The 27,483-nt window shown below is 45.6% G+C and overlaps 1 protein-coding gene across 3 annotated transcripts in view; it reads left to right on the top strand.

The window, feature by feature from the left end:
* slc7a10a (solute carrier family 7 member 10a) overlaps positions 1-27,483 on the top strand; it is a 91,122-nt gene that overhangs the window by 43,346 nt on the left and 20,293 nt on the right. For all 3 annotated transcript variants that reach the window (XM_060911971.1, XM_060911972.1, XM_060911973.1), the window contains 2 exons: positions 4,139-4,290; positions 25,066-25,191. In XM_060911971.1, coding sequence (XP_060767954.1) covers positions 4,139-4,290; positions 25,066-25,191 — 278 coding nt within the window. The remainder of the gene's footprint in view (positions 1-4,138; positions 4,291-25,065; positions 25,192-27,483) is intronic.

Below are 27,483 nucleotides of genomic sequence, written 5' to 3'. Positions count from 1 at the left end.
CTTCTTCGGCAAGAGACATTACTCCCACAATGGCGACAAACCACAGAAATGGACACATGGCAACAATAGGGTCTCGCACTGAACGGAGCTCGGGGGGCGCTATAGAGGCCCTGAGGCCGGCCTGGATCTGGGCTTCTGGGTCTCAGTAGCGGTGGCAGTCTAAGAAAAAGGAGCCAAATTTCGTGCGTCGTCGACCATGGCAAGCGCCCCAATAAGGGTCTTGTAAAGAGTTCGCTTGCCAAGTTTGACAAATCAGAAGCTGCAATATCATTTTTGCCATAACCAGCACCCCCAGGGGCGAAAGTGCACAAAATTTGGCGTATATGTCAGGTGAGCTATGAAGAGTTTGCGTATGAAGTTTGATGACAATTGAGTAAATAGAAGATGAGAGAGAGATTTTTGAAGAATAAATTTTTTGGTTTTTCCCATGTCAGAAGGTGGCGCTATGCTGTACATGAGCGATTATGAGTTGGCAAAATAAGTGTCTACAACAGCAACGTACTTTCACAAGGTAGTGGTGTGAAGGAAAAGCATGAAGGAATAATTTACCAAAAACCCGTTTTGGAGCAATTGCGTCGGCCAAAAACAGCGCCCCCCCCCATGGACGAAAATTCCCCAAATGTGGTATACATGACATGGGAGGTAGGAAGAGGGTGGCTGTGAAGTTTGACCAGATTTGAGGAAAGATTGGAGTTTTTGCCCAAAAGTAGCGCCCCCAGTGGCGAAAGTGCACAAAATTTGGCGTATATGTCAGGTGAGCTATGAAGAGTTTGCCTATGAAGTTTGATGACAATTGAGTAAATAGAAGATGAGATATAGATTTTTGAAGAAGAAATTTTTTGGTTTTTCCCATGTCAGTAGGTGGCGCTATGCTGTACATGAGCGATGATGAGATGGAAAAATAAGTGTCTACAACAGCAACGAACTATCACAAGGTAGTGGTGTGAAGGAAAAGCATTATGGAATTATTTACCAAAAACCCGTTTTGGAGCAATTGCGTCGGCCAAAAACAGCGCCCCCCATGGACGAAAATTCCCAAAACGTGGTATACATGACATGGGAGGTAGTAAGAGGGTGGCCGTGAAGTTTGACCAAATTTGAGGAAAGATTGGAATTTTTGCCCAAAAATAGCGCCCCCAGTGGCGAAACATCACAGAAATTGGGTAACATGTCAGAAGCCCAATGAGTGACCTGCGTGTGAAGCATGAGCAGTTTTGAGCAAGCAGAAGATTTGTTATGAATTTTTAAGCATGTAAAATTTTGCATCGAAAATTGATTGACGTATAACTTCTGAAGGGTTTATCCTACGTGAAACGTATTTAGTAACTTTTGTCAGCCATGTCTGTAGATGATGTGTATCAATTACGGTGACATTCCGATGAACGGTCTAGGAGGAGTTGCGCCATCTTCGTGGCCATGCATTTCGCACAAAAGTGAAATTACCTCACTTCCTGTTGGGCGTGGCTAATGCATTGGCATTACATTTTTGTCCGGCTTAGTGAGATACATATGCGTACCAAATGGCATGCCACTACCACAAACTACATGGCACCCAGGCACCTTAATGCGGGAGGCCAAAATCACAACGACTTAGGGGGCGCTATTGAGGCCCGGCCAAGTTTGGGCGTCTGGTTCTGAGTAGCGGTGGCAATTCTCGGAACTGGTGCCAAATTTCGTGCGTTTCCGCCCATGGCAAGCGCCCCGAAAATGGCCCAACAGCGGAGAAAAATGAAGAAGACGGAAGAAGAAGACGGAAGAATAATATAATAGTGAACTCTTACAAGAACAATAGGGCCTTCGCCCATAGGGCTCGGGCCCTAATAATTTAAAAAAACACTGGTGGGAGTGGCCAGTTCTGCATGAGATCTACTAACAATGCATAAATTATTGAATACAGCTGCAGTTATTTATTTTTAATAATGACCAACGCAGTCCACCAAGAGCAGCGTAAATTGGCATCAGGAAATCGTTATGTTCTGATAAGGGAACCTCCTATAAATACATATGCAGTGAGGTCAGCCATGGAGATACCTGTCCATACGTTTCCATCGCAAACTTTTCACTGTGCGTCTTTAATAAATCCAAACAGTACATTTTTAACTCCAATAGCCGCTTTGCACATGCTGTACACCGTTAGACCATCAGGGCCTGGATTTCTACACACTATCTTTAACAGAGTAAGAGCCCATAATTAGGGTATGTTTGCAAATTTGTCTGGACCTGGAGAATGTTTTTTTTGTTTGTTTGTTTGTTTGTTTGTTTTTTTAATTTGTGGCTAAAGATGACTTTTGAACAGACAATTAAAATGAGGCAAGTTGTTCAGTGTTGTTGAGTCCATATTCAGTCCCGGTCCCACAATACCTACAACTATAACCATAACTATGAATAAAATCAGTCCCCTGCAGTTCATGGTCGGTGCTCAGACCAGACTGATAACGATCCCCATGGACCCTTTTCACGTGACGTCACGACAAACGCGGCCGCCATTTTGGACATGTACTACCAGTAGTTTACCACAGCCAACACTGAGGAACGGCAGCAAAGAAAGTGTTTATTTTCAGCAAGACTTCCATCATGCCACTATATTGTTGTGCACCTGGATGTAGTAACCATCAACAAACAAGGCAAGGGTTATCATTTTATCGGATCCTGGTAGATGTTGACCGACGGAGAAGATGGATAGCGGCATACCAACGCTTGTGTAGTGACCACTTTGTTGGAGGTAAGACGAATAAAATTAGCCAGAAAAGGCATTACATTGCTGTTAACTTTCCATTCTAGTTTACTGTAATTATGATCTGGCAGCTATTTACACCGGATCCAGTGCCGGAGCCAACGTCCGAGGTTCCGGAGCACGCTAGCTCGCATCCGAGGTGCCGGAGCGCGCTAGCTCGCGTCCGAGGTGCCGGAGCGCGCTAGCTCGCGTCCGAGGTGCCGGAGCGCGCTAGCTCGCGGCCGAGGTGCCGGAGCACGCTCCGGCAAGCTCGGATGTTGGCTCCGGCAGCTATTTACACTGGATCCGGTGTAAATAGCTGCCAGATCATAATTACAGTAAACTAGTAAATACAGTTTTCTGCATCTCGCTCCTTTTTCTTTTATGTTTGTCGCCTTCCTTGCATTCAAACCGATTCGAGCCGAAGTCCACTACATGTCCAAAATGGCGGTCGCGTTTACGAAGGTCACGTGACTGAAAAGGGTCTATAGCCCAGGCCTGGGTTTATCCGTATCGGTGAGATTCCTTCTGGAGCCATTTTTCCAGGCCTGGACCTGATCCCATAAACCATCTGACCAATCAGGGAATTGTTTCCATGTGACGTTGTTTGAGCACGTGTTATTTTTCCTGAACATCTTTGTACATCCTTGTTGATAGTCACGGAATACGGATTCACGGAAAATAAATACATATAATACAAAGCACGGATCTTTTATTCACGGATATGATTATTTTCCGTGAAATATCAATAGTGAATTAATAAAGTAAACGTACAGTGGGTAAGATATTTTAATTATGAACTTCGGCATTTAATTATTTTAGACTTCTTAATGTTTTATGTGATGCTTTTTTTTTCTTTTTTTTTCCCCATTCGTGATGAAATCTGTAATGTCCTGAAACATCTGTGACCGATCCGTAAATTATTAGCATCCGTGATGCATCCGTATTAAAATCCGTAACCACTCCATATTTTGTATCCTTTTTTTATTATGTTTCTGTAATCCGTGACCTGTCCGTATTATGTCAACCGCCGGAGTGTGTACATGGGTTGTTCTGAAGTCCGAGCTGTACAGTACGACCCGGAATAATGTGCTACTACTCTGAAAAAACTTCCATGACTATTCCTAAGCTGCATGTGTTTTTCCCTGAGTGTCAGGACCGAGTGATATTATAGTGGGGATTATAATTGTGGTGTTTCTGCTCCAGACTGGAACTAAATTCAGGCAGACAGAGAGTCAGAGTTGGAGTTAGAGTTATCGGCGCTGAGGGACCGGGGCCCTTATCAGTGAACAAAGCGTTTGAAAATAGGTTTAGAATAGACCATGGGCATCATGAGTGTAACTTGGAACACTCTGGAAGTTTGTGTGAGAGAGTGATGATGATGATGATGATTTATGGATGTTGTTTGTATGATCGAAACCCCAGATTCTTGTTGCTGTGGAGTGCAGTATGGATCATGTACCCGACCACGCTGGCTGTGATCGCTCTCACTTTCTCAAACTACGTCCTGCAGCCGGCATTCCCCAACTGCCTTCCTCCCTACATCGCCACTCGCCTCCTGTCCACTATCTGCATCTGTGAGTTTAACACACACACACACACACATACACACACACACACACACACACACACACACACACACACACACCTCATATCCGTTTGGGTATTCGCGTCCCCACGGTGTGAGCATAAGGACAGCTGTATAACAAACTTGGCCAAGTGTACGTCAGCGTGAGAATATTTATGGAGATGGCAAGATCAAACCGGTCAAGCAGACACTGCTGACATATGTGAAAGGCCACCAAGAGTGTGTGTGAGGGTATGAATGTGTTACCTCTAGTCTTGTGACTCAGCTGGTTTGGGCCTGTATGATCTGGCTTTTGAGAGGTGGAGAACATGAGGGGGTGTGTCTGATGGAGAACATGAGGGGGGTATGAGGGGGTGTGTCTGATGGAGAACTTGAGGGGACGTGTCTGTTGGAGAACGTAAGGGGGTGTGTGAGGGGACGTGTCTGTTGGAGAACGTAAGGGGGGGTGAGGGGACGTGTCTGTTGGAGAACGTAAGGGGGGGGAGGGGACGTGTCTGATGGAGAACATGGGGGGGGTGAGGGGACGTGTCTGATGGAGAACATGAGAAGGTGTAAAGAGGGTGTGTGCTTGTTTGCTTTTTTTTTTTTTTTGTACGCAAGCCAGTTCCACAACCAGCCCTTTATTTTTGGTGCTAGAATGTAAACTGTCTTATCTGCACCCATGTGAAAAAGATTGAACTCGAGAAAGGCAACAAGACGTTGGTGAGATTAAAAGTGTAGAATGAAAATCACGCTGCATTTTAGTGCATTTACAGTTTTATTCCCAGCCTTGTGGTGTTTCCGAAGGACTACATCCATAAAGTTCCTTACAAAGGCCCAAATAATCGACTAACGCGAATTGAGGACGACAACAACGGTTAGCTTTTAATGCATAACGATTAGCGAGTGATTTGTTTATGGTTATAAATAAGATGGTGTTTACGCTTTCTTTCTTTGCGGTTATTACGAGCCACAAATTCAAATGTCTTATAAACATTTGTCCCGCCACCATTTGCTTTTCTTTTCATTATCTGTCAGCAGTCTGTAAAGAGTGAGAGAGAGAGAGAGAGAGAGCTCTGATTTCTTATTAAATCTATTTGTACACAATCGCACAAAACCTCTTTCACATTTCAGATCTGTTTTTTATTTGTGTGTTCTCACAGCATTAAGTCAAGTTTATTTTTTATTGCGCTTTTAACAATAGACATTGTCGCAAAGCAGCTTTAAAGAATTTTAATGACTTTAAACATGAGCTAATTTTTTATCCCTAATTTATCCCCAATGATGAAGCCTGTAGCAACGGTGTTGAGGAAAAACTCCCTCAGACGACACGAGGAAGAAACCTTGAGAGGAACCAGACTCAAAAGGGAACCCATCCTCATCTGGGTGATAACAGACAGTGTGATTTTATAATATTTTTTATTAGTTTTAACATGAAGTCAGTTTCGTTGATGTTATAAACTCTTCATTGATGGAAACTTGAGTGCAAAACTGTTCATGACAACTGCAGTCCTAAAGTTAGCAAGCCAACTGTAGTCTTCAGCCATAAAAGCATTACTGTAAGAGTCCAGAGCGTCCTCCAGGTGTGACTTTCAGCTGTCCTCATGGGGCCGTCCTCCACAGGAGCGATGTGATGAAACTCCAGCCAGAAGTAAGGCATCAGGATGGATCAGGCAGGTCCATTAGGGCTGTGTTACTTCCACTTGTGGTGAAGTCACATGTATTCCCTCAGTTGTACGTAATTGTGTTGTCTGCTGTCTAAACAACACAAGTCCAGCTAGGAAAAACAAAGAAATTACGGAAACTGATAATCCTCACAATTCTTTTTTTTTTTTTTTTTTTTCATCGATTCAAATTGTCAGAAATTTGTCTTGTGATTTATCATCGCGCGAAATATCGTTACATGCTGACTTTTTTTTTTAAACTTTATTATACACTCAAGTGAGTCTTACAAAAAAATACTAAAACAGTAAAGATAAATATCCATAATCAGTTTGTTGGAAAGCAGTGTAATATTAAAGATCATCCTTCATAAGCAGTCCATGCCATCCGAGCTGACCATTTGGCCCCCTGCATTGCAGATCTCCATATTTGCCAAATCCACACTGATTCCAGGTTTAACAGATCTGGAGCCTTGGATACAGAGACCTGCTGATCGAGTGATGCTGATTCATTAGCCATGTAAACAGCTGAGAAGGAATGTTGTATTTTTGAGAATAAGGACAAAACTGGAATATTTTGTTCATGTAAACGTAGTGCGTGATATTGACCTGTTCAGTGATTGTCATTGCACTGTTGTACATTCCCGATATTAGGGTGAATTTTAAAGAAATTCTACACGGGCTTTACTCTGAGTAAACGTATTTGAATACTACATAATGTTTTCCGGGGCGGCACGGTGGTGTAGTGGTTAGCGCTGTCGCCTCACAGCAAGAAGGTCCGGGTTCGAGCCCCGTGGCCGGCGAGGGCCTTTCTGTGCGGAGTTTGCATGTTCTCCCCGTGTCCGCGTGGGTTTCCTCCGGGTGCTCCGGTTTCCCCCACAGTCCAAAGACATGCAGGTTAGGTTAACTGGTGACTCTAAATTGAGCGTAGGTGTGAATGTGAGTGTGAATGGTTGTCTGTGTCTATGTGTCAGCCCTGTGATGACCTGGCGACTTGTCCAGGGTGTACCCCGCCTTTCGCCCGTAGTCAGCTGGGATAGGCTCCAGCTTGCCTGCGACCCTGTAGAACAGGATAAAGCGGCTACAGATGATGAGATGAGATAACGTTTTCTCATGCAGCATTTTGAAACTGTTTCTGAAATATTCCCTAGTTGTATAAATGTCATTTCCACTTTAGCACAAAGACTGAAACTGTAAATTATTCGATTAATTTTTTTTCTCCGATTGTATTAAAATGAGACTCGGCAGGTTTTGGAACGAACTCCTTCATTCAGTGTGCTGTGTTCACATTCACACCTCAGACCTCCATTTTACGATGCCTCATTTATAATCTTCTTTGCAAATGCAGCTCGTTTATTTAAATCTACCTTTTGAGGTTGTGTTATCACCATAGTAACTGAAATGATGCAACAAAGATGGTTTTTCTGACGGTCAAACAGTTATTTTACGTGAAAGTTTTGATGTCTTTCCAGAACCCAGCTAACTGGGTGTTTTGATTACAGTTTACTCAATTTTGATATAGATAGATAGATAGATAGATAGATAGATAGATAGATAGATAGATAGATAGATAGATAGATAGATAGATAGATAGATAAGGGGGGAAATAACTTTACATTAAATTATTTGTATTTTTTGAGATGATAACTTTTAAGAAGAATGTCAAGATAGAAATTGGTCACAAAGTGTAATATTTGTTGTGTATTAATAATGAAACACTTGTACCTGATATTTCGAAGTGTGAACTGTTATTACAGTGTCACAACATGCAGAAACGTGCGATAAACTGTCATAATAGAATTACATTAGAGATAGGGATGTAAACTTTTGCACTTGACTGTGTATACTCCACCTGTAATTTTCTGCAGCAAATGCAAAAGTCCAGGCCTTATTATTATTATTATTATTATTATTATTATTTTAGTTAAGCATACACCATTATCCAGCAGTTAGTTTGTTTTGTTGTTTTGCGGACGTATTTCTGACTTTAGTGCTTTTATGACCCATAAAAAGGGTCAGAGGTCAAGGTGTTGTGAATGAGTGTGCGCGAGATGGCACACGGTGCAGAAGTCTGTGTGATGGCGAGGGCACTGGAGCACCTGACCCTCCCTCACATGGCGTAGTGTCAGACTCTGTAATGGTACCAGGCTTTGAGCGCCACCCGCATTGTATATTGTTTTTTTTTTTTTGGGGGGGGGGGTTGGACACTCTGACGTGTCAGAAACTTGCTCACCCTGCAGGTGGACATGATTTGTTTCTGGTTCTGTTTCAGAGCTTGATGTGTTGTTCTTGTTGTTTTTATGTTCTGTATTCTGTGAATATTTGTGTCGATTTTGTGTGGGAACGAGAGGGAGCGAGAGGGGGAGAGAAAGATAGACAGAGCGGGAGGGAGAGAAAGACAAAGTGTGAGATGAGATGGAAACAGACAAAGAGACAGACACGGAGCAAAAAACAGATGGACAGAAAGAGAGTGAAAGGAGACGGAGCGTGAGAGTGCTAGACAGAGAGAAAGCAAAACCGAGATGGGGTGAGCGAGACAGAGAGAACAAGACAAAAGTAGTGTGAAACGGAGTGAGATGGTGAGGACAGACAGATAATGAGACAGACAGATGGAGCGATGGAGAGACAGATAGACAACGAGACGGACAGATGGACGGAGAGACCGGCAGACAGAAAATGAGACAGACAGACAACGAGACGGACGGACGGACGACAGGCAGACAATGAGACGGACAGGCAGACATAGAATGAGACAGACGGACGGACAGACATGGAATGAGACAGACGGACAGCCAATTGGACAGACAGACGGACGAACAGACGATGGGACGGACGGACAGACGATCGGACGGACGGACAGACGATCGGACGGACGGACAGACAATGAGACGGACAGTGAGACAGACCAGTCAAGTTTGTTTCTATAGCACTTTTAACAATAGACATTGTCCCAAAGCAGCTTTACAGAATCTGAATGACCCAAGACATGAGCCAGTTTTATCCCTAATCTATCCCCAATGATGAAGCCTGTGGCGACGGTGGCAAGGAAAAACTCCCTCAGATGACACGAGGAAGAAAACCTCGAGAGGAACCAGACTCAAAAGGGAACCCATCCTCACCTGGACAACAACAGACAACATCACTATAACAGTTTCAACATGAAGACAGTTTCGTTGATGTTATAAACTCTTTATTGATGGAAACTTGAGTGCAAAACTGTTCATGACAACTGCAGTCCTAAAGTTAGCAAGTCAACTGTAGTCCTCAGCCATAAAAGCATTACTGTAAGAGTCCAGAGCGTCTTCCAGGTGTGACTTTCAACTGTCCATATGGGGCCGTCCTCCACAGGAGCGATGTGCTGAAACTCCTACCAGGCACAGGGCACCAGGATGGATCAGGCAGGTCCGAGGAGCAGAAGAGGTTCAGCATCTCGATCTCAGGACCGACATGTAACTCAGAGGGACAGATTTGGGGGGGAGAAGAGAGAGAAAACACAGGTTTTGTGTTTTCAATGAGACGGATGGCGAGACAGACAATGGGACGGACAGAGAGACAGACAGACAATGGGACGGACGGAGAGACACACACACACACACGGTGTTCCCAATCCTCTCCAGCTGGATCAAGGAACAACTAGAACACCATGATACAAAAACACAGCAGGCGAGCCGATACACAAATAATAAAATCCTGAAGCTGGGTCTTTTACACACAAACCCAGTGCCACCCTCCTGCACCGTCCCACACCTGAGAGATAACAGAAAAATATTTTCCTGCCGTGCTTGGGACTGGAACAGGTGGTCCTGATTGTTACTTGTTGCTACATGTGCATTACTGCCACCGACTGGGCTGGAGTGTGGAACAGCTGGGGGAAAACAAACTATATATTCTTTCAGCTATTTCTGTTTCTTTTAAATACTTGATAATTTTGGGGTTTTGTTTTCGAGTGGAGTTTTTATTTCGTCCTCAGTTGGTTCAGCAACATGCTCCGCCATTTTGTTTTTCTCTACTAACAGTACATGAGCTGATAGTCTAGTAGTAGAGCAGCCAATCAGAGATCGCGATTGCTCATATCCAGTGAATGTGGAAGGCTAGTTTGAGTTAGTTTCAGGGATGTGTTTTAAACCTTGTGTATTTTTATAATTCTGCTTCATGTAGTGTGACTGTAGAGACGAACACCGTCCTCTCTGACACAACACGTTAAAGTCAGTTGTGTATTTTTGTGTTTATTGATGTGCTTAATCATTTTACATGTGATTTATGGTTTAAACTGTAGATATTCCTGGACATTATGGTTCCAAGTTCCTGGAAAGAAGCCACTCCATCTTTCAACATATTGCTCACTTGCATCGGTGCAAAGCAGCAGAGAATTTTGGAAAGGAAAAAGTCGTTCGTGTTGGGCCACTAAGAAATCTGTGACGATTCCAAGAAGCTGGAATATAAACTCCGTACGCAGTGTCCGACTCTCCGCTGTACCACTGCAGTGTGACGTCCCACTTAAAGAATGTTTACTTGGCTCTTAACCAAACAGAGGGTTACTAGGCCAGACGTCTGCTTTACAGTCTCTTTTCTGACATGCGTTTGCAAAGGATTTTCCTCTTTAACACAGCGTTCCTTTTCTCAGCTGCTTGAGAATCAAGTGTTAATGTTCCAGAGCGCTGTAGTGAGGGCTGGTTTGCAGTCCGATATCAGGCTGCTTTTGTACGGCGTACGGTTTTACATGTAATCCTCAACCTGCCTGCGTTTTTAGCTCTCAGCAGTAGGTTAGATTAAACAGGCATGCTAGCACTGGCTAAAACCGTTGTCATGGTTACACAGGGTCGTGCACTTTGCATGATGCACGTTATTGTTCTTACTGTTTTGTCGTATCGACACAAAACGTCTTCTGGACAAACTGTTTCTGCTGCGTGAGAGAGCACTTTTATTCAAAAGAGATATGAAATATCCTAGACTGCTGTGCCGCAATAACACACAGCAAAATGCTCTTTAATACACATCGCCCGTGGCTAAGCGCGCGCGCACACGTCCATTGAAACCACTTAATGTAGGAGGGAGAACAACTTGTTTGAAACCAGGGAGAGATAACGAACATACAGCAGTCTGCTGGAAACACACACACATACAGACTACACATACAGCACACAACACGTGCATACACATACTAACCATATGACATACTTCATACACAGCACATACACACACTACACATACAGCACACACACCATACATACAGCAAACACACACTACACGTACAGCACACCGGCGCGCGTGCGCACACACTGCACACACGTACAGCACACCAGCATGCACACACTATACATACAGCAACATACATACGGCACATCGGCACACACTACGCACACACACTACACGTACAGCACACCAGTGCGCGCGTGCACACTATACATACAGCACACACACACGCGCGCGCGCACACACTACACATACAGCACACACCACACATACAGCACGCGGGTGCACACAGCACGCATACAGCGCACGTGCGCGCGCACACACGGCACACATTGCACACACTACACATACCCATGCAACACACATGCACTATACGTACACACTACACACACTACATACAGAACACTTACCATACACCATATAAACACACTACACACACAACCTGTACATTCATTCCAATAAAACTCGATCTGCTTGTTAAAATCAGCTCAAATTTGTTTCTGGAAAGGTCTCATGGGATTTGAAATTATTTTCTTGTTGTTTGTTGATTCTTGTCTGTCCTCTGTATCGCAGCCCGAGACCACCAAGAGTTCCAGGCCAATCTTCTCCATCTTATTTATCGAGTCTTTTGTGGGTTTTATGGGTCAATTAGCCACTTTGGGAAATCCCTCTTCACTTTTGGCCCGAGTCCTTTTGTGGCTTGGCAGGAAAAACACCAGTGTCGGAGCTTCATTGAAATTCTCCTCTCATTAGCATTGAGTTCATTTAACTCCATTTGGCTGCTGTTGATAAACTTCCGCTTTGGGGATCGAGCACACCGAGAGGAGCGAAACGAGGGGTGAATGGAGGACGCGAGACGCAGCCGAAGCTCCTGGCACATATTTCAGAGTCGTGAGAGGAGGATCCATGTGCACGCGTGGCGCAGGAAGCGTTCCGATGTGCACGCGTGGCGCAGGAAGCGTTCTGATGTGCACGCGTGGCGCAGGTAGCGTTCCAATGGTTTTGGACGTCTTGGTGACCTTCAGTTTGATTGATACAAAGGAGATTAGACGTCATTTTACTATGATGGAGAATTTTGCCCAAAAGTTTGTGCACCCTTGAAACAAAAAAATTTCCACCATTAACAGCTTCTTTCGTATCCTTGGAGCTGCACTTTTTTGTTCTAATCCTCATCTCTTTTCTTCCTGAAGATGCAAGGGTTAAGCTAACTTCTATTTCCTTTCCAAACCCTGTCCTGTCCTGTCCTGTGACCTTTAACCGTGGCATGGTTGTTGGTGTCACAGACTGGTTTGAATCCTTCTCAAACTGCTGATCTCTTGGGATTTTCACACACAACAGTCTCTAGAGAGAGGATGGAGGAGAACAGGAGGCTACTGTAGCTCAAATAACCACCCTTTACAGCCACAGTGAGCAGAAAAGCATCTCGCAATGCATTGAACCTTGAGGTGGACAGGCTAAAACAGTTGGGCTCAGGCTGTCCAAATAAATACAATAATGTATAAATACAAACACAACATGGATGATACTGTATGGATCATTTTAATTTCTGTTTCTCTACACCGGTCTGGAGAGTAGCTCAGGGTTCGGATCTGTCTGAGCATCAGAACCTTTTCAGGAACAGACAGGCGTATGAAATTCATGTGAAGGGGAACAAATTGAGCAAGAACAGCAGTGCTAAAGTGTGTGTGTGTGTGTGTGTGTGTGTGTGTGTGTGTGTGGTTTTTTATCTGGCTGTTGACTAATTTCTGGTTTATGTGTGGCTGTTAAGTGAATGTGCACTGGTGGGTGGGTGGGTGTGTGTGTGTGTGTGTGGGCGGGCAGCTCCAGGCAGTGATGGATGAGAAGGGGGAAGACGTGTCCCCTTTACCCAGCGTCCTTTGCTGCATTGCTGGATTCACAGCACCAGCCGGCCCTGGAGACACCGGATCTCCACTGGAGCTGTTGTCAAACGAGACAGAACACATGCACTTAGTGTGTGTGTGTGTGTATATATATATATAATATACTATATTAGTGGGGAAAATAAGTATTTGATACACTACTGATTTTGCAAGTTTTCCCACTTACAAAGAATGGAGAGGTCTGTCATTTTTATCGTAGGTACACTTCAACTGTGAGAGACAGAATCTTAAAGTGTCCAGAAAATCACATTGTATGATTTTTTTTAAATAATTAATTTGCATTTTATTGCATTAAATAAGTATTTGATACAATAGAAAAACAAAACTTAATATTTGGTACAGAAACTTTTTTGTTTACAATTACAGAGGTCAGACGTTTCCGGTAGTTCTTGACCAGGTTTGCACACTGCAGCAGGGATTTTGGCCCACTCCTCCATACAGATCTTCTCTAGATCTTTCAGGTTTCGGGGCTGTCACTGGGCAACACGGAGTTTCAGCTCCCTCTAAAGATTTCCAATTGGGTTCAGGTTTGGAGACTGGCTAGGCCACTCCAGGACCTTGAAATGCTTCTTACGGAGCCACTCCTTAGTTGCCCTGGCTGTGTATTTTGGGTCATTGTCATGCTGCAAGACCCAGCCACAACCCATCTTCAATGCTCTTACTGAGGGAAGGAGGTTGTTGCCCAAAATCTCATGATGCATGGCCCCATCCATCCTCCCCTCAATACAGTACAGTCGTCCTGTCCCCTTTGCAGAAAAGCACCCCCAAAGTATGATGTTTCCACCCCCATGCTTCATGGTTGGGATGGTGTTCTTGGGGTTGTACTCATCCTTCTTCCTCCAAATACGGCGAGTGGAGTTTATACCAAAAAGCTCTATTTTGGTCTCATCTGACCACATGACCTTCTCCCATGCCTCCTCTGGATCATCCAGATGGTCACTGGCAAACTTCAGACGGGCCTGGACATGTGCTGGCTTGAGCAGGGGGACCTTGCAGGATTTTAATCCATGACCACGTAGTGTTACACTAATGGAAATCTTTGAGACTGTGGTTCCAGCTCTCTTCAGGTCATTGACCAGGTCCTCCCATGTAGTTCTGGGCTGATCCCTCACCTTTCTCATGATCATTGATACCCCACGAGGCGAGATCTTGCATGGAGCCCCAGACCGAGGGAGATTGACAGTCATCTTGAGTTTCTTTCATTTTCTAATAATTGCACCAATAGTTGTTGCCTTCTCACCAAGCTGCTTGCCTATTGTCCTGTAGCCCATCCCAGCCTTGTGCAGGTCTACAATTTTGTCCCTGGTGTCCTTAGACAGCTCTTTGGTCTTGCCCATGGTAGAGAGGTTGGAGTCTGATTGATTGAGTGTGTGGACAGGTGTCTCTTATACAGGTAACAAGTTCAAACAGGTGCAATTAATACAGGTAGTGAGTGGAGAATAGGAGGGCTTCTTAAAGAAAAACTAACAGGTCTGTGAGAGCCAGAATTCTTGCTGGTTGGTAGGTGATCAAATACTTATTTCATGCAATAAAATGCAAATGAATTATTTAAAAATCATACAATGTGATTTTTCTGGATTTTTTTTTTTTAGATTCTGTCTCTTACAGTTGAAGTGTACCTACGATAAAAAAAATGACAGACCTCTCCATTCTTTGTAAATGGGAAAACTTGCAAAATCGGCAGTGTATCAAAGACTTATTTTCCCCACTGTGTGTGTGTGTGTGTGTGTGTGTGTGTGTATGTATGTATGTATGTATGTAAAAATCTCCTTCTCACCCCCGGCGGGGGGGGGGGGTGGTATCCATGTCATCCTCAAGCTCGGGTCCTCTACCAGAGGCCTGGGAGTTTGAGGGTTCTGCGCAGTATCTTCGATGTTCCTAGGACTGCGCTCTTCTGGACTGAGGCTTCAGATGTTGTTCCTGGGATTTGCTGGAGCCACTCTCCCAGTTTGGGGGTTACTGCCCCAAGTGCCCCCACTACCACGGGGACCACGCAACCCTTGACCTTCCACATCCGTTCCAGCTGCTCTTTCAACCCTTGATATTTCTCAAGTTTCTCACGTTCCTTCTTCCTGATGTTGGCGTCAGCTGGGATCGCCACATCTATCACCACCACCCTCTTCTGCTCTTTGTCCACCACCACTATGTCCGGTTGGTTAGCCAGGATCTGTTTGTCAGTCTGGAAGCTGAAGTCCCACAGAATCTTGGCCCTGTTGTTCTCAGCCACCTTCTGTGGTATGGCCCATTGGGACTTGGGTACTTCTATTCCATACTGGTTGCAGATGTTCCTGTATACTATCCCAGCCACTTGGTTGTGCCTCTCCATGTATGCTGATCCAGCTAGCATCTTACACCCTGCTACTATGTGCTGGACTGTTTCAGGGGCTTCTTTGCACAGTCTGCATCTTGGGTCTGATCTACTCTGGTAGATCCTGGCCTCTATGGCTCTTGTGCTTATGGCCTGTTCTTGTGCTGCCATGATTAGTGTGTTAGGGTTTTGCTGGGATTCGAACCTGGTTCGTTGGTGTGATGATCCAGCAAACCCCCACTAGGCCACCAGGGGGATGACTCAAATGCAGAGGCGTGAGGCGGAAGTAGAAAAAGAATCAAAAAGGTTTATTTAAACTATATACACTATATACAGGGCAAAACAAAAGACAAAAAAAACCAAAGAGTGTAATCCAAAAGAAAAGCAAAGTGCAAAAATACAAAAGCTAAGAAGATCAAAAAAACACAGTACAAAGGAAACTGGAGATAAACATAACAGCACAAAGACTCCGTGACAAGAGGACTGAACTCAGGGGTATAAATAGACAAACTAATTAAGGACACAGGTGAAGATAATTAGGCAATTAACACAAACACAAGACACAGGAACAGTGGCGGCCTCTAGAGGCCAAAATAAACACGACATGAAAAGGAAATAACAGCGGCCTCTAGAGGCCAAAACAGTCCTAGTCCTAACAGGACCCCCCCCTCTAGGAGCGTCTCCTGACGTTCCCAGGGCGATCCGGATGGGCCGAATGGAAGTCCCGACATAGTTCTTTATCAAGGACATCCCGAGCAGGAACCCAGCAGCGCTCCTCAGGACCATAGCCCTCCCAGTCCACCAGATATTGCAACCCGCCGCGGACCCGGCGGGAGTCAAGCAGGCGATTCACAGTGAACACAGTCTGCCCCTGGAAGATGCGGGGGGGTGGGGGGTTCCTAGGGGCAGGGGCATACGTAGACGTCAGTACGGGCCGTAACAGGGAAACATGGAAAGTGGGGTTGATCCTCAGAGTCCGGGGCAACTGGAGCCGGTAGGAGACAGGGTTCACCCTGCGCACCACCTTGAAGGGGCCAATGTAGCGAGGAGCAAGCTTGCGGTTCTCCACCCGCAGTGGAAGGTCCTTAGTGGACAGCCAAACACGCTGCCCAGGGCGGAAAGCGTGTGCAGGTCTTCTATGGCGGTTGGCCTGAGTCTGGTTGGTTCTGGAGGTCTGTATGAGGGTCTTCCTGACCTTGCTCCAGGTCTTGCGACACCGTCTCACATATTGGTTGACCGAGGGCACCCCCGCGTCCTCCTCCTGGTCCGGGAACAGAGGTGGCTGGAACCCGAATTGGCACTGGAATGGCGACAGCTTGGTGGCCGATGACTGCAGGGTGTTGTGGGCGTACTCCGCCCATGGCAGCCAGGTGCTCCACGATGTCGGGTTATCCATAGCCAGGCCTCGCAGGGTGGTTTCCAGGTCCTGGTTGAGCCTCTCCGTCTGACCATTGGACTGTGGGTGAAACCCAGAGGAGAGGCTGGCAGTGGCTCCGATGACCTTGCAGAACCCGTGCCACACTCGGGAGGAGAACTGGGGCCCTCGGTCTGAGACGATGTCCTGTGGAAGACCAAAGACTCGGAAGACATGATTAAACAAAAGTTTCGCAGTTTCAAGAGCAGAGGGGAGTTTGCACAGTGGTATGAAGCGGCAGGCCTTGGAGAATCTGTCAACTAAGACCAAAATGACCGTGTTACCTTGTGACTCAGGGAGACCCGTGATAAAGTCGACTGCCACGTGGGACCAGGGACGCCGGGGAATGGTCAGAGGATGCAGGAGACCCTGGGGACGCTGTCGTGGGTTCTTGGTTCTGGTGCAAACCTCACAGGACAGGACAAATGACCTTACTTCCTGCTCCATGTTAGGCCACCAGAAGCGTCTTTTCAGGAAGTCCAGGGTCCTCCGAGCTCCCGGGTGGGCGGTGAGAGGGGAAGAGTGACCCCACTGGAGAACCTTGGCCCGGGCTTGATGTGGGACGTACAAGAGGCCTGGTGGCCCCGTCCCAGGACCGGGGTCCTGGCGTTGGGCTCGTCGGACAGCCTCCTCAATACCCCAGCGGACAGGGGCCACAATCCGGGACACAGGGATAATAGGCCCGACTTCATTCTCCCTGTTAGTGGCAGAGAACAGTCTGGACAGTGCGTCAGGTTTGGTGTTCTTGGAGCCGGGGCGGTATGAGAGGGTGAAGTCAAATCGACTGAAAAACAGGGCCCACCTAGCCTGTCGAGGGTTCAGTCTCTTGGCTTGCTGGAGGTACTCCAGGTTCTTGTGGTCAGTCCAAACCAGGAATGGATGTTGTGCTCCCTCCAGCCAGTGCCTCCACTCCTCAAGGGCCAGTTTGACCGCTAGCAGTTCTCGATCCCCCACATCGTACCGGGACTCAGCAGGACTCAGGCGGTGGGAGAAGTAAGCGCAGGGGTGCAGCTTTCCTTCCGAACGTTGAGAGAGCACCGCGCCGACACCACTGTCCGAGGCGTCCACCTCCACGATGAATGGTTGGGAGGTGTCCGGGAGAACCAGAATGGGTGCCGTGCAGAAGCGGTCCTTGAGGTCTTTGAACGCCTTTTCTGCCTGAGGAGACCAGCCATAAGATCCACCTGTCCCTTTGGTGAGGTCTGACATGGGTGCTGCCACAGAACTGAAGTTCCTGATGAACTTGCGGTAGAAGTTAGCGAATCCTAAGAACCGCTGAACCTCCTTAACGGACTTGGGAGTAGGCCAATCCCGGACGGCCAGGGTCTTGGCAGGGTCCATTTGGAGTTGGCCTGTCCGTACAATAAATCCCAGAAAGGAGACCTCGGGAACATGAAATTCGCATTTCTGGGCCTTGGCGAACAGATTGTTCTGTAGCAGCCTCTGGAGAACCTGGCGGACATGGTGGCGGTGCTCCTGCACGGTCTTGGAAAAGATAAGGATGTCATCGAGGTAGACAAAAACGTATAGGTTAATCATGTCCCTTAAGATGTCGTTGATTAGGGCCTGAAAAACAGCTGGTGCGTTGGTGAGTCCGAAGGGCATCACCTGGTATTCGTAGTGCCCAGACGGGGTGTTAAAGGCAGTCTTCCACTCGTCTCCCTGTCGGATACGGATGAGGTGGTATGCGTTCCGTAGGTCCAACTTGGTGAAGACGGTGGCGCCTTGGAGCAGGTCGAAAGCTGTGGACATCAGCGGAAGGGGATATCGGTTGCGCACAGTGATCTTATTCAGGCCCCTGTAATCAATACATGGTCGGAGCCCCCCATCCTTCTTGCCGACAAAGAAGAAGCCGGCTCCAGCAGGTGAAGTGGAGGGTCGAATAAACCCAGAGACCAGGGCATCTTTGAGGTATTCCTCCATGGCCTTGCGTTCTGGCTGAGAGAGTGAAAACAGTCTGCCACGAGGAGGGGTAGTCCCAGGGAGCAAGTCGATGGCACAGTCGTAGGCCCGGTGCGGAGGAAGAACGGCGGCCCTGCTCTTGCTGAATACCTCCTTGAGATCCCAGTACTCTGTGGGAACTTGAGATAACTCGGTGAGATCAGGGGGCTCGGCAGGAGACACAGGAGAGCTAGAGAGCAGACAAGAGGCATGGCATGCAGGGCCCCATTCCACAACCTGGCTTGTTACCCAGTCTATGCGAGGGTTGTGGCGAGTAAGCCAAGGAAGGCCTAGAATAACTGGGAACTCAGGTGAAGGAATCAGGTGCAGGGATATTTCTTCCTTGTGACCTTGAGACTGGAGGAAAACTGGAGAAGTAACTTGGGTGACTCTTCCATCACCTAACGCTTGGCCATCGAGGGCAGACACAGACAGTGGGACTTCAAGAGGTGCAGTCGGAATATTGATGCTTTGGGCGAAGTGAATATCCATAAAGTTCCCAGCCGCCCCTGAGTCTATCAAAGCTTGACAAGAGTGGACAGACTCACCCCAGGAGATGGAGACCGGGATGTAGATTCCTTGGCCAGGGAGTCCGGGAGAGAGGGTAGGCCCCGTCACAACCCTCCCTCGGCTGGACGGGGCGGTCCTTTTCCCAAGAGTTCGGGACATGATGCTCGGAAGTGACCAGGTTTGCCACAGTAGATGCAGCACTTGTCCCTCCTTCTGCGCTCCCTCTCAGATGCGGAGAGGCGAGTACGACCCACTTGCATGGGTTCTGGACAGTCACTGAAGGAGGTAGATGGTCTCCAGGTAGAGGTAGGGAGGCTGGGGGGGCTCAAGGCTTGGTGGCGTTCTCTCATCCTGTTGTCCAGACGAATAGCATGTGAGATGAGGGTTTCGAGGTCACTTGGGCATCCAATAGAGGCCAGACCGTCCTTGATGGGGTCAGACAGACCATGGTGGAAGGCTGACACCAGGGCAGTCTCGTTCCATCCACTTACTGCTGCGAGTGTTCGGAACGAGATGGCGTAATCTGCGACGCTTCCTCCTTGCCGGATGGACATGAGCTTTCGGGCTGCGTCGGTACTGATGTCTGCCTGATCGAAGACCCGAAGCATCTCTTCAGAAAACAGCTGGAAATCAAAGCACTCAGGTCCCTGTCTTTGCCAGATAGCAGTAGCCCAGGCTCGCGCCTTACCAGCTAATAAGGTGATCACAAAGGCAATCTTGCGGCGATCCGTAGTGTAGGTGGTAGGCTGAAGCTCAAAGGTGAGTTGACACTGGGTAAGGAACTCTCGGCACTCACTGTGCTTGCCGTCATACCTCTGTGGTGCAGGAAGGCTGGGTTCGCGAGGTGAAGAAGGCAGCATTGCAGGAGGCACTGGAGCAGGAGTGGGAGCTGGATCAGGAGCAGGAACTGGATCAGGAGCAGGAGATGCAGGCAGAGATGTCAGCTGTGCCAGGGTTTTCCCAATTTGCTGAAGCAGTTCCTCGTGGCGAGCGAGGGCCTCACGTTGGCTGGTGAGCGTACGTCCATGAGCGTCCATGGTTGCTCCGAAGCGTGTCAAAGCTGCCATAATTCCCTGAAGGTTGGCCGGGTAGACAGTTGAAGCAGCCTCTGCTGAGTCGGTCATGACGGAGTCTTTCTGTTAGGGTTTTGCTGGGATTCGAACCTGGTTCGTTGGTGTGATGATCCAGCAAACCCCCACTAGGCCACCAGGGGGATGACTCAAATGCAGAGGCGTGAGGCGGAAGTAGAAAAAGAATCAAAAAGGTTTATTTAAACTATATACACTATATACAGGGCAAAACAAAAGACAAAAAAAACCAAAGAGTGTAATCCAAAAGAAAAGCAAAGTGCAAAAATACAAAAGCTAAGAAGATCAAAAAAACACAGTACAAAGGAAACTGGAGATAAACATAACAGCACAAAGACTCCGTGACAAGAGGACTGAACTCAGGGGTATAAATAGACAAACTAATTAAGGACACAGGTGAAGATAATTAGGCAATTAACACAAACACAAGACACAGGAACAGTGGCGGCCTCTAGAGGCCAAAATAAACACGACATGAAAAGGAAATAACAGCGGCCTCTAGAGGCCAAAACAGTCCTAGTCCTAACATAGTGCCTCTGTGCTGTCTGTCAGTCCTGCATTATCCAGCCACTGGTAGGATTTCTTGATATCAGCCACTTCCTCCATCTGACGGTGGTACATGCCATGTAGGGGTTTGTCTCTCCAGGTTGTCTGTTCCTCCTCCTCCTCTGCACTCTCATCAGGGTTCTGCTGCCTGAGACATTCACTTAGCAGTTCTCCCCGATCTCCTGCGTCGTAGTCAGTGAGCGTTACCACTGTACTATCCAGCTGATATATATATATTTTGTGTGTGTGTGTGTATGTATGTGTATATATATATAAAAATGGGTCCGTCTCAGAAACTGCTCTCTCATTTGGGACATTATGGTCAAAAAATAAATTTTCTAACTTTTTTTTTTTTTGCATTTACCTAACACTCAATGTTTCTTTTGTCATGTTTAATAAGAATAAAGATAGTATCTTGCTTTATCTGGCCTCCACTGTGGAACATTTTTTTTTTTATTACAATTCAAATGCTTTTGTAAAATTGATTTCCATATAAAATAACTCCATCATGAAGAATTAAAGCCCCTCCTTCACAGATGAGTGAAAATATTGAATAAATTTCCTCTTTTTGATTGCTTGGGTTAAAAATGCCAAGTTATGATGACTGAATTGATTATTCACTTAAATATGAATAATATGATACATTTCGGGTATTTGATACGGCAAAATAGGACACAATGGAAAAATCAAGAACACACCGGAAAGATGAGAATAACGGCGGTGGTAAAAGAACAGCGACTGTACCGGCTGAAGGTCGCGCGGGTCTCTGCTGCGGCGCGCGAGCAACGGGACATCACTACCGCACCGGATGGAGCGCGAGGCGGGGGCAGGGCAAAGTGACTGGCCGTAGATTCTATCAAAAGTTCGATCTAAATTGACCATGGTTGCAAAATATTGGCCAAAAATACGCAAACACTACGAAATATGAAAGTAAGATGAAAAAGAAACATTCTACTGCCTTATACTGCAAGACTAAAACAAAATAAAACTGTCAAAACTCACCTTTTCAGTGATAACGTCCGAACAGATCACCCGCGTAACAGAAAAACCGCAAATGGAAGCACGATCAGCTTCTAACTGTTGGAGTGGAAAATTCCATTCTACACATGCAAATTGTTAATGTGTGTCCTTCCCCGCACACAAATAACACGCTACGGTAAAAAATAGACCACGACTCATTTTATAGCTCAGAAATTCATACAAGACCAGCTACCATCGTAACATATTCTGTAAGAAACATATTCTATACCTAACTTTCAGCTTTCGTTTTAAAAAACAAAATCGCAGATTTATAACTAAATTTTTATACGGCGTAGTGATTTTAAGTTCCTACTTTTGGTGAGGTAGTGACCTTGACCCTGAGGCTTCCCGTTTAGATCAAAACACACGATCGTATTGGGTTTGGGTTTGCGGAAAATGGAGTTACGACGGCGATCAAATATTTTGCATGATGTTTTATTACGGCTGATTATTCTGTGAGCGCACCAATCCTTAGGTGTATAAAGTTACAACTTTAAAATACTTTTCAGTGGACTACAGCCTTTTTAAGGGAATGCGATGTAGTCGACCATTTATCATGTCCCAGATCAAGCCGCCATTTTTCCACAAATTTGCAGAATTTTTGCCAAATTCTGAATAGAGTATTCACATCAAAGATTTAGTTTTATCTGTATTATTTCTTTCAGCATTTTATTTCAAATTAAAACCAGCATCACCATTCAAAACCGTATAGTTTCCTGACTGTGAGTATATTTAGTGGGCTACCCCCACAGTACCCAGTTTCTGAGATAGACCCAGATATAAAGTGTGTGTGTGTGTGTGTGTGTGTGTGTGTGTGTGTGTGTAATATAAAAAGTTTGGGCACCCTTACTGAAAATGTCTGTTACTGTGAATAGTTAAGTGAGCAGAAGATGAACTGATCACCAAAAGGCATGAAGGTAAAGACGACACTTTTCAGTGTTTTCTGCAAGATTTGTGTATTTTTGTTTTGTACAATTGGAGAGTGTTCGTTCGTTCTTTCTTTTTCTCTTTCTTTCTCTCTCTCTCTCTCTCTTTCTTTCTCTCTTTCTTTCTTTCTTTCTTTCTCTCTCTCTTTCTTTCTTTCTTTCTTTCTTTCTCTCTTTCTTTCTTTCTTTCTTTCTTTCTCCCTTTCTTTCTTTCTTTCTCCCTTTCTTTCTTTCTTTCTCTCTCTCTCTCTTTCTTTCTTTCTCTCTTTCTTTCTCTCTCTTTCTTTCTCTCTCTCTCTCTCTCTCTTTCTTTCTCCCTTTCTTTCTTTCTTTCTTTCTTTCTTTCTTTCTTTCTTTCTCCCCTTCTTTCTTTCTTTCTCCCCTTCTTTCTTTCTTTCTCCCCTTCTTTCTTTCTTTCTTCCCTTCTTTCTTTCTTTCTTTCTTTCTTTCTTTCTTTCTTCCCTTCTTTCTCCCCTTCTTTCTTTCTCTCTCTCTCTCTCTCTCTCTCTCTCTCCCCCCACTCCATTCTGTTCTCTTTGCTTTCCTTCCTTCATTCATTCTCGGATGGACAGGACGCCATTTTCCAGATCATATGGAAAAACATCTGACTGATATTTTTTTTTCCCGGAACGTTACTCTCTGAAATCGGAGCCATGCGGCCAAATTTAGTCCCGCTGTTCTCATTACTGTGTCACACTTTGATGAGTCCCCCTGAAACACGTGATTCCACTTCAGCAACCAACAAAGCGTTACAGCGGCCTACAGTGAAATATGAGACCGTGTGTGTGTGTGTGTGGGTGGTGTTCTGAACTGTACTGAGAGGCTCTCTGGAATTACAATGGCTTCTTTTGACAGCAGAACGTAGCTCCAGTTTATTTGTCGTCTCCCTGTAAAACTGTCCTGGACTTATCCACGCCTTTCTCAGGAAGATCTGAGCCGAGTTGCAAATTTGTGACATTTGTGATGTTTTATTTCCTATTTGAAAACATTTGATTACTTGACCCCCAAAATCCAGTGTTTAGGAATTTCTCCTGAAAGATGACATTAAATGAGCAGGGACCGTGATGTTGAGGATGATTTTGGGGAAATGGTGCTGTAGGACTTCCTTAGGACTGCAGCGTGAAAATCAGGTCACTCCTGAAACGTTCAGCAGCACACACACTTTAATATGATCCTGTGGGGAAGTGGGGTATTCAGGCTGCAGGTTTTGCAGGATGGTGACAAGTGAGAAAATCTGACTCTGAGACGAGATTGAGGATGAGATTTATGACAAAAGCAGCACTTTTCCTGTTCAAAGTAACAAGTGTGAGCACACGCTAAAGCCGAGTGCACACTTCAGGATTTTATCCCGAATTTCCCAGTGGTCTTCTCTGACGGTGGTGTAGTGGTTAGCACGGTTGCCTTACAGCAAGAAGGTCCAGGTTCGAGCCCCGTGGCCGGCGAGGGCCTTTGTGTGTGGAGTTTGCATGTTCTCCCCGTGTCCGCGTGGGTTTCCTCCGGGTGCTCCGGTTTCCCCCACAGTCCAAAGACATGCGGTTAGGTTAATATGGGACGACCTTGGGCTGAGGTGCCCTTGAGCGAGGCACCGAACTCCCAACTGCTCCCCCGGGTGCTGTTAGCATGGCTGCCTACTGCTCTGGGGGTGTGTGTGTGTGTGTGCTCATTGCTCGCATGTGTGTGTTCACTGCTTCAGATGGATTAAATGCAGACAGGAAATTTCACAAGTGTGTGATGAATAAAGTTGTGCTTTCTTTTTTTTCTCATCAAGGTTCTGATATTTTTAATCAATAATCAAGCATGTTGGATTCTCTCGGAAGTGAATCATTTGGTGTTAACCCCCTCTGTGATTAGTTGTAAGTACAGTGATGGAAAAACAGTCAGAGAAGTAATCTTAGTCATCTGCTGTCATGCGCAGCAAATCCCTGAATCCAGTTTGTCCTCCATCTATTTGTATGGGAGTGTGAGGGCAGGATGTACAGTACATGGTGTGATTTACGTTTGGATTTATTGTATATCAAATGCTGATATTGATTGATTGTTATAGATACTGAAATGTAACTGATGGTGTAATTACAGCTCAAGATAAGGGGTGTGTGTGTGTGTGTGTGTGTGTGTGTGTGTGTGTGTGTGTGTGTGTGTTCTATTTAATTTTGTCCACATATTAGTTTGTAGAAAAGAGCAGATTCATATCAATGTGAGTGAGTTAACTGAAGTCTGAATCTCATCTTTTCTCTCTCTCTCTCTCTCTCTCTCTCTCTCTCTCTCTCTCTCTCTCAGTGTTGCTGACATGGGTGAACTGCTCCAGTGTTCGCTGGGCCACACGCATCCAGGATTTCTTCACCGTTGGGAAACTGCTCGCTCTTGTTCTCATTATTGTCGTGGGCATGGTCCAGATTTGCAAAGGTATTTGTGTGTGTGTGTGTGTGTGTGTGTGTGTGTGTATGAACAAAACTTTTTCATATCTTCAACTCAGTTTCTAGTACAAAAAGCTTTCCTGGCTCCAGGTCACATGACCTGCCTTACCATCTCCATGTCAGCAGAAAGTTGCATCAGGAGCAGCGTGGACTTCAAACCCGTGTTTTTGTCCGCTGTTTAATTTTTATTGCCCTTGTGGTGAGTTAATAACCAGCGTGTCCTGGACTTGGGTGAAGAAACGCATCAACAACAACAAAAATTGCTGGATAAGGGAGTCTGTGTAATCAGTGTAACTAAATAACCTTGTTTGTTTTACAACCCCGATTCCAAAAAAGTTGGGACAAAGTACAAATTGTAAATAAAAACGGAATGCAATAATTTACAAATCTCAAAAACTGATATTGTATTCACAATAGAACATAGACAACATATCAAATGTCGAAAGTGAGACATTTTGAAATTTCATGCCAAATATTGGCTCATTTGAAATTTCATGACAGCAACACATCTCAAAAAAGTTGGGACAGGGGCAATAAGAGGCTGGAAAAGTTAAAGGTACAAAAAAGGAACAGCTGGAGGACCAAATTGCAACTCATTAGGTCAATTGGCAATAGGTCATTAACATGACTGGGTATAAAAAGAGCATCTTGGAGTGGCAGCAGCTCTCAGAAGTAAAGATGGGAAGAGGATCACCAATCCCCCTAATTCTGCGCCAACAAATAGTGGAGCAATATTAGAAAGGAGTTTGACAGTGTAAAATTGCAAAGAGTTTGAACATATCATCATCTACAGTGCATAATATCATCAAAAGATTCAGAGAATCTGGAAGAATCTCTGTGCGTAAGGGTCAAGGCCGGAAAACCATACTGGGTGCCCGTGATCTTTGGGCCCTTAGACGGCACTGCATCACATACAGGCATGCTTCTGTATTGGAAATCACAAAATGGGCTCAGGAATATTTCCAGAGAACATTATCTGTGAACACAATTCACCGTGCCATCCGCCGTTGCCAGCTAAAACTCTATAGTTCAAAGAAGAAGCCGTATCTAAACACGATCCAGAAGCGCAGATGTCTTCTCTGGGCTGAGGCTCATTTAAAATGGACTGTGGCAAAGTGGAAAACTGTTCTGTGGTCAGACGAATCAAAATTTGAAGTTCTTTATGGAAATCAGGGACGCCGTGTCATTCAGACTAAAGAGGAGAAGGACGACCCGAGTTGTTATCGGCGCTCAGTTCAGAAGCCTGCATCTCTGATGGTATGGGGTTGCATTAGTGCGTGTGGCATGGGCAGCTTACACATCTGGAAAGACCCCATCAATGCTGAAAGGTATATCCAGGTTCTAGAGCAACATATGCTCCCATCCAGACGACGTCTCTTTCAGGGAAGACCTTGCATTTTCCAACATGACAGTGCCAAACCACATACTGCATCAATTACAGCATCATGGCTGCGTAGAAGAAGGGTCCGGGTACTGAACTGGCCAGCCTGCAGTCCAGATCTTTCACCCATAGAAAACATTTGGCGCATCATAAAACGGAAGATACGACAAAAAAGACCTAAGACAGTTGAGCAACTAGAATCCTACATTAGACAAGAATGGGTTAACATTCCTATCCCTAAACTTGAGCAACTTGTCTCCTCAGTCCCCAGACGTTTACAGACTGTTGTAAAGAGAAAAGGGGATGTCTCACAGTGGGAAACATGGCCTTGTCCCAACTTTTTTGAGATGTGTTGTTGTCATGAAATTTAAAATCCCCTAATTTTTCTCTTTAAATGATACATTTTCTCAGTTTAAACATTTGATATGTCATCTATGTTCTATTCTGAATAAAATATGGAATTTTGAAACTTCCACATCATTGCATTCCGTTTTAATTTACAATTTGTACTTTGTCCCAACTTTTTTGGAATCGGGGTTGTAAATAAGCTTTCAGGAAATGAGTTTAAAGGTGCACTAGGTAGGATTTAGGGGGGCCCTGTTGGCAGAAATGGAGTGTTGTATTCATGAGTGTGTTTTTATTTGTGTGTAATATGAATCGTTGTGGTTCCAGAAGCTTAGAATGAGCCCTTTATATCTACACATGGCGCAGGTTCACTTCCACAGTGTGTTGCTCCGCTACGGTGGCCAGGAACAGACAAACCTCGAGAGGGTTTCGTTTTTACAAGTCGCAGAATGAATCTAGAAGCAAGACAAAGAGGGGAAAAAAGAAAGAAGAGGAATCAGTGTTTGCTGCTGGCTGACAAGTTTGAGAGCCCACATTCTGAAAAATGGAGGATAA

Source organism: Neoarius graeffei, chromosome 27, assembly GCF_027579695.1.
Source record: "Neoarius graeffei isolate fNeoGra1 chromosome 27, fNeoGra1.pri, whole genome shotgun sequence".
Classification (NCBI taxonomy): Eukaryota; Metazoa; Chordata; class Actinopteri; order Siluriformes; family Ariidae; genus Neoarius; species Neoarius graeffei.
Note: the sequence above shows the minus strand (reverse complement) of the source record. Positions and strands in the feature narration are given on the sequence as shown.